The following is a 7984-nucleotide window of genomic DNA, read 5'->3' as shown; positions in this document are numbered from 1 at the left end:
GGGATGGGGACGGGATGGGGATGGGTTGTTCTGCTCAGGGATGGGGTCGGGATGGGGATGGGTTGTTCTGCTCAGGGATGGAGATGCTTTTGCTTCAAAACCTTTGCGCTGCGGCTCATTCTGCTGGCGGTGCTGGGGGGGCAGGATTAACCCCGGCCCCGCTGCGAGCCGGGGGCTGCGGGCGGCGGCTCCGGGTGCCAGGAACACGGGATTAACGTGTTATCTCCCTCCTTTACACACCGGAGCGCGGCGATTTGCCTCCCCCTCCCCCCAATTATTTTCTTTTTCCTTTCCCCCACAATTAACCCATTTTAACACCGAACTGCCGCCCGCTGTAGAAGACCTCGCTTAGCGACGCCGGCAGCGATTTTTTCCGGGCGGATCTGCCTGAATCTCCTGCCTTCCCTCCGAGCACAAAGGAGGCCGGTGGATCGCATCCCGCCCATCCTCGCCATCCTTCCCGCAGGCTCTGGCGGGGGCATCCCGGGGCCGCTGCGGAGCCGCTGCCAGCGCTCGGCGGGCTGCCATGGGTGGGAGGTAGCGCTGCTGCGCCTGGGCGAAGGACACACCGATGGATGCTACCGCTCCTTAGGGACGGGGCTCGGCTGTGCCTGCTCAGCACTTGGCGGTCCAGCGCTCGCAGGATGCCCGCAGTGATTTAAAAGCGGCGGCCGGGAGGCTGCAGAGACACAGAGCGGCTGCGGAGCGATCACCATGAGGGAGCGGCGCTCCGGCAGCACCTGACTGGATGGATGCTTCTGCCTGAGCAGCAGCATCGCCGCCGACAGCCCGGAGTGAGCCCCGAGCCGTTGCCGTGGCAAGTTCGCGTTCCTGTGCCGGAGGCACCGCGGGCACGCAGCGAGGCTCTCCCGGAGCCCCCGGAGCTCGGGGAGTCGCAGGTCGGGGCTTTGCCGGCCGTGCTGGGCAGCTGCAGCCCCTGCGGGGCCGGGGGTCCGCCCGCCACCCGGCCGGGGCACCGCGGGCGCGATGCAAGTGTCCATCGCCTGCACAGACCACAACTTGAAGAGAAATGGTGAAGACAGGCTCATCAGCAAGCAGAACACCACGACCCCGAACGTAGTGAATGCAGCCCGGGCAAAATTCCGGACAGTGGCTATTATCGCTCGCAGTTTGGGGACATTTACCCCGCAGCATCACATTTCATTAAAAGAATCCACCGCAAAGCAAACGGGCATGAAATATAGGTATGGGCACGGTCTCGGTCTTTGTTCCCTTGCAGTGTAATAGCTCTTTACTTTGCCTGCCTGGATGCACCTGGTTTTGCAGAGGAGCTCTCTGCTCGGGTTATTAATAGATTTTTAAACTTGGGCATAGCTGGGAAGCTTTGGGGTGTTTATGCTTTTGCAGGGATATGTATCTGGGATTTTATACCAAAAACCCACTCGCTCGGGCAGATTCTATGCAACGTTGTGAATTTGTGCCAGTGGTGCTAAGATGGTTCCTATTAAGTGTTCAATGTAACTAATATTGGTGCTAATGAGCAGAAAAATCAATTAGCGAAGCATGCTTGGGGCTGGACAGGGAAAGTTGGTTTGCAGCGTGTTGTGTGGAGCAGAGGCGTCTGCCGTGGGGATCAATCCACCGTGGGGGTGGCTCACCGACTTCTCACCTGGTTCACTTGGCAAAGATGAGATCAAAGCCAATTTTAGGCAAATGCAGAAAGCAAAATCCCAGGCATTCTTATGGAATGCCTCCTGCCTCTCGCAGGTTTTTATTCCTCCCAACCTAGGCAGGAAAAACAAGGAATGGCTGTGAGTTCGGTGTGAAGTGCTCAGTGTGGACAGCTGATCAGCTTCTCTGTCCTGCCTTTGGCTGCAAGTGGGGATTTGTGTGCCTTTGGCGTTGGCTTTTGCCTGTCCAGTGTGTCCCTTGCAGCCACCAGTGGGTGACATTCGGACTGGGAGAAGGGAACAGCCTGGGATCTCGGCACCCCGTGCCCAAGGGGGAGCTGCTGCTGGCGGAGGCAGCTGGCACAGGAGGGCTCCATGGGCAGGCTGCGGGGCATAGGACTCCAGGCAGCTTCATCCTGCTAGTTTCCAGCCCCTGGGCTACCAGCCAGGGCTCCTGTGCCCCCAGACCTGCCAGGGGAGCTGCAGTTCTGTGTTAATGCTGGGTCTGGGGTCCTGGGGTGGCTGCAAAGCCACTGTGGGTTCAGCAGCCGCTCTCGGATCCAGGCGTGGTGCAGCCAGCGCAGGGGGATCCTGCAGGAAAATGTCACTGTGAACTCTCCAGGAGCTGCACACATTGGAAGCAGTGTGGTTGGGGAGCTCAGATGTCATTTTCTGTGGTGTGCTTGGATGGTTGATCAATGACAGAGAGGCTTTGCCCAAGTGGAATCTCGGCCTTTCCAGCTGCTCGTCCTGTCCTTCAGCCGTGACCAACTTTCAGCAGGGACGTTGCACCCTCCCGGGCTGGGGCTGGCAGCAGAAGTTCCCCGTGAGCCTGAGCCAGGGCAGAACTGCTGGGTAATAAACGTGTCCTGGAGCCAGCTCCCAGCTGGATGGGGGCTGGGGGTGGCATGGCAGGGACAGTGTCCAGGGGATCCTGGCAGGGACAGTGTCCAGGAGGGTCCTGGCAGGGACAGTGTCCTGGGGGTCCTGGCAGGGACAGTGTCCAGGGGATCCTGGCAGGGACAGTGTCCAGGAGGGTCCTGGCAGGGACAGTGTCCAGGAGGGTCCTGGCAGGGACAGTGTCCAGGAGGGTCCTGGCAGCGACAGTGTCCTGGGGGTCCTGGCAGGGACAGTGTCCAGGGGGATCCCAGCTCCCAGATGCTGCAGTCTGGCCTGGCCATGGGGAGGGCAGGGTTTGAGCCACGGCAGAGGGTCCAGTCTGAAGACAGGACACACAAAATCAGTGTAACCTGCCCTTTAACCACCTTCCCAGTGGAGCAGTGGCAGCCAGCAGCTCTTGTGACCCCTGACCCCTCTGGCAGCCCCATCGTGCCTCAGTTTCCCCGTAAGCTTATCTGTGGGAGAGGAGTCTTTGATGGTGTCCCTTGGAGGCAGGGTCTGCCCCAAGCCATGCTCGTGGGGTGTCCCTCAGAGACAGGACCTGCCCCAAGCCGTGTTCCCTGGCTGTACGGGCACCGTGCGCTAATTGCCAGCAGTTATCCTGATTTCCCGGGCTCCCAGCGCTCTCTCCCAGGGTACCAACACCCCGGGGAATCGCAATTCATTGCTCCTGCAGCCTCCACAGTTGGGCCTTTGCGAGTCCTTCCTGCCTTATTCCTAGAGCAGGTTTGGAGAGTGAGGGTGGATTGTCCCAGCGGAGTTCTCACACCCGGCACTCCGTCTGCCCCAGACCTGGGAGTTGCACCAGGAATAGCAGCTCGTTGGCGACTAGGCTGAGGTTTTATCTTTATGACTAATCTCTGTTTCTGCTCGCGAATCTCTCCGTGTGCAGAGCTGATTTCTCCCCCAAGAGCAGCAGCGCAGGGGAATTTGGAGGAAGAGCTGAGTAACCCTCGGGCTCAGCGCGACGCTGCTGAGTCGCGATAACCTTTGGGTGGGGAAGCGCCTCCCAACCAACGGAGCTGGAATTTCGTGTTCACCTTGGGACCGATTCCTCAGCCCGAGGGAAATCCAAAGCCGAAGCCTTTTCCCGGCGGCCGCAACAGCAATTCTGCAAAGTCCTCAGCTCCCTCACATTTGAAGCTGAAGTCCTTCCCAGTTCATTTTCTGCCTGAATTACGTCCTTGATGCCGAGCTCTGCAGCGTGAGCTGCTCCAAATGCCACCAGAGCCACGCTGGCCCTCGATCGACGCTAAAAATACCGAGAGCCACCCCCGTGCGCCCCCGAGCGCTGCCGCCGCCCCCGCGGCAGGGCTGCCCCGCAGCTCCCGCTCCGCTCCCGGGATGCGCCCGGGATGAGCCTCCCCCGGCTGCCAGCCTCCCCATCCGCTGCCATTATGTAAAAGGGAGAGACAGCGACTACGCCTGTGACAGGGTGGGGGCGGGAGAGGAGCCAGCTCGGGGGCTTTTCACCAAGTGACATGTTTCTGGCCCCTCTCCAGCTCTGGGAGCGAATTGGAATATGAAAGGCAAAAGTTTACGGGAATAAATGCGCTCGCCGGGGAACAGCTGCAAATACGAGGACTCAGGTGCGTCCCCGCGGCGCTCACCTGAGCGAAGCTCGGCTCTGCCTTTGCAAAACGAGCTTTGCGTTTGGCATCCTCGGAGCCGGGCTGTGGCAGGAGCCGGACAGGACCTCCCGGACATCGCCTCCGCTGCCACCGCCGGCCGCAGCCCCGCTGCCTCCTCCTGCGGAAGGCGAACGGGCAGAGGGGCTGCTCTCTTTTATCCTTTTTAATGCTCCGGTTCAGTCCCACTAGCGAGCCTGCCCAGATGCTCGGGGGGAATATCTGGGATCACTTCAAGCCTCTCTTTAAAAACGATGTAGTTGCAGCGCTCGGAAATTGCAATCTGCCGCACCGCTGCTGGAAACAAAGGATGTGGTTCTGCTTCCCCGAGATGATGCACGGCAGGGAGCAGGGACAGCAGCCCGGCTCTCCACCTGCTTTGGACCATGGAGAGGTCCCAGCCCGGGTTCTCCTCTCTCCTAATTTGCTGGATCTTCCTTAAAATTCTTTTCAGTGAAGTGGATCCAGCCCTGGTGCTGGTGCTGGGGGTTATTTCAGATGTGGCGCTGCTACCGCAGGGAACAACTTCTCAAAGTGAGACTGGCACCAGCCTGGCTGTTCTCAGACTTAAAATTACGGATCAGGAAGCAGTTTTTACAATGAGGCTGGTGGGGCCCACAGAAGCTGCGGCTGCCAAGAGTCCAAGGCCAGGCTGGACAGGGCTTGGAGCAGCCTGGGATAGTGGAAGGTGCTCCTGCCCATGCCAGAGGGTGGGATGGATCTTTAAGGTCCCTTGCAGCCCAAGCCATTCTAGAATTCCCAGGTTCTTTGATACCAGCCCCTTTCCATCACAGCTGCAGCACTGCACAGCCTTGCCCAGAGTGCCCCATCTCCCCAGGAGCCTTCTCCCTGGCCAGGCTGTGCCTGGAGCTGGGATGTGCCCAGAGCTGGGATGTGCCCAGAGCTGGGATGTGCCCAGAGCTGGGATGTGCCCAGAGCTGGGATGTGCTGGGCTGTGCTGGGATGTGCTGGGCTGTGCTGGGATGTGCTGGGTTGTGCTGGGCTGTGCTGGGATGTGCTGGGATGTGCTGGGATGTGCTGGGATGTGCTGGGCTGTGCTGGGATGTGCTGGGCTGTGCTGGGATGGGCTGTGCTGGGCTGTGCCGGGCTCCGCCGCTGCGGGGCCGATTTGGGGCTGTCAGCAAGTCAGAAATCTCCCTTTTGCCGAGCCCTGCTGGCGCATGGGCACGAGGGACCCAATTTACAGAGAACAACTATCTATTTGTGTTCATCCATAATTGATGGAGACAGCTTTGACCATTAACTCCGGCGCGAGCTTAAACAAAAAAATTTTATCTGCAAAGGCAAATTGGTGGAGTTGATGTTGCAGGGAGCCTGGGCTGGGTGAGGAGAGGAAACCCCGAGGTTTCCCATCCCCCGAGGGGAAAGCCATCCTTCCCACCCAAAGGGGTGAGAATGTGCCCTCATTAGAGAAGTGTTACTAACGTTTGTAAGATAAGAGCTGAAAAACGAGGGGACAAAGCGGGAAGAAGGGAGGGCGGAAAAGAGTTGTTTCCCTCCCCATAATTATTTACGAATCTGGGGGGAGCTGAACATTTGGCGATGGTGGAGGAACAGGGAGGGGGAATCTGTGGAAGAAAAGCTCCTGACACCGGAATTACGTAAAGGTGCTCTGGGCAGATAAACCTTGAGAAGTAAAGTTTGCTTTCTTCCTCATCCCCTGGGAAAGAGGAGAGATTTAGAGTAGATTTTAGGAAGGAATTGTTCCCTGTGAGGGTGGGCAGTGCTGGACACGGGCTGGGAGCAGCCTGGGACGGGGGGGGTTGGGATGGATGTGGCGCTGGGCGGGTTTGAAAATCCCTTCCAAAGGTGCGATGATGCTGTGGCTCCATGGAACGTCCCTCAGCCGTTCCTGGAGGGGCTCCTGGTGCAGCTCCAGAGGAGGAATCCCAGGCTGAGAGGGGCTGGAGCCCTGCGGAGCCCTCGGGCGTGGCTGAGCCGTGTGAGCACCGGCAGACTTCGCATCCTTCCACTGCTTTGAACATGCCCGGGTCACCCGGGGGCTGGCAGCAGAAATGCTTTTATAAAAATGCAGATTCCCTCTGTGCCATCGGGGTATTACTGACGCTGGAATGGCCCCGTAAAACACGAGGTGTCCCGACTCCCACAGAGGGTCACCTTGGGCTGCAGAATTCCCTTGGGAATTGGAATTAAGTCCTGTGCTTGCCAAGGGGTGTCGGTGGAAGCAGGTATTTCTTAGCACTGTTCCAGGAGCTGTGTCTTTTTCCCCCAGCGATTCTTTTTCCAAGCATTAACCATAATAACTACCTCACATATTTAGGAAATTGTGGTTTATTTAAGCCTTGCTGCAATTATGAGCAGTTTTAAGCTCTTGCATGCAAATGGTACAATTATTTTGGTATCAAGTTCCATATTGTTTCAGCACTCTCCACATCAAGCTGACTTTTATGGCTCATCGTCTGATCTTCATTTTCCTGCTGCAAATTAAGATTAATCCAGTGAACAGAATGGATTTACGCTGAATTCACAATGCTTTTCCCCCCAGGACTGTAGCTTATAATGGCTACAAAGGAGGCAGGAATAACTCAGAGGGGAAGGAAAAGGAACCAGTTGAGTAAACAAAATCTGCTGATTTGTGCTGCTTTCACCTTCCCAGTGGCTCCCCAGGAGTTTGCAGCTCCGAGGTGAGGGCCGGGCTTCGCTGGGGTCTGGATTTCTCTCCTCCCATCGTTCTGCAGGCTTGGCTTTGGACACACATTTATTCTGCAGCTCCCTGCCCGGGGCAGGGTCTGTCCTCCCTGGCACCGCTGCCTTGGGGCTGGCCCCGGTGTCTGCAGCTCTTCCCAACCTCAACAATTCCCTAATTCCACCCTAAACTGGGCTCTGCGGGTGCCTGGGCTGGAGATGGAGCTCCTGTTCCAGGTGTCAGATAGAGCCGCGTCTCTGCTGTGCGGCACTGGCCACCCCGGGCACCCCTGCAGCCAGAGGGCTTCTGGTGTCCAGCCCCGGCTGGCCCTGGGGACAGAGCCCTGCCCGCCCGGCTGGCCCTGGGGACAGCTCTGGGGACAGAGCCCTGCCCGCCCGGCTGGCCCTGGGGACAGCTCTGGGGACAGAGCCCTGCCCGCCCGGCTGGCCCTGGGGACAGCCCTGCCCCTGCTGGCCCTGGGGACACCGGGACGCGCTCCGAGGACAGGCGGAGCTCCCGGAGCACGGCCCGCACGGCTCTGCTCTGCCCGGACAGAACAGAGAGATTTTAAGGATGCTTTTAAATATTGCAGGGGAGATGCGGGGGTTGAGCCGCGGAGCCGCCCACGGCAGAGGGGCACGGGCGGGGCAAAGGCGCGGAGCGGCCCGGCTGGGGGTCCCTGTCACCCATGGGTGGGTGTCACTGTCACCCGTGAGTGGGTGTCATTGTCACCCATGGGTGGGTGTCACTGTCACCCGTGAGTGGGTGTCACTGTCACCCATGAGTGGGTGTCATTGTAACCCATGAGTGGGTGTCACTGTCACCCGTGAGTGGGTGTCACTGTCACCCATGAGTGGGTGTCATTGTAACCCATGAGTGGGTGTCACTGTCACCCGTGGGTGAGTGTCACTCTCACCCATGGGAGACTGTCACTGTCACCTGTGAGTGGGTGTCTCTGTCACTTGTGGGTGGGTGTCACTGTCACCCGTGAATGACTCTCCCTGTCACCCATGGGTGGTTGTCCCCATCACCCACGAATGACTCTCTGTGTCACCTATGGGTGGCTGTCCCCCATGGAGGCAGCTCTCTGTCCCCATGCCCCACGAGTGGCTGTCCCAGCACTGTCCCCCAGGCCCGTGTCCCCTCCCTGGGCAGTG

General features: G+C 58.9%; 1 protein-coding gene across 2 annotated transcripts in view; it reads left to right on the top strand.

Moving 5' to 3' along the window:
- Nucleotides 1–7984, top strand: part of KCNAB1 (potassium voltage-gated channel subfamily A member regulatory beta subunit 1) — a 57303-nt gene that overhangs the window by 14651 nt on the left and 34668 nt on the right. The window contains exon 1 of one of the 2 annotated variants that reach the window (XM_015638213.3): nt 186–1205. The exons of the other annotated variant lie outside the window; for it this stretch is intronic. Within the exon in view, the coding sequence (XP_015493699.1) occupies nt 988–1205 (218 nt within the window). The 5' untranslated portion in view covers nt 186–987. Of the gene's footprint in view, nt 1–185; nt 1206–7984 lie in introns of those variants that run through there. 2 annotated transcript variants of the gene reach the window in all.

The sequence above is a fragment of the Parus major genome, chromosome 9 (genome assembly GCF_001522545.3).
Source record: "Parus major isolate Abel chromosome 9, Parus_major1.1, whole genome shotgun sequence".
Classification (NCBI taxonomy): domain Eukaryota; kingdom Metazoa; phylum Chordata; class Aves; order Passeriformes; family Paridae; genus Parus; species Parus major.
This window is presented reverse-complemented; position numbering and strand designations above follow the sequence as displayed.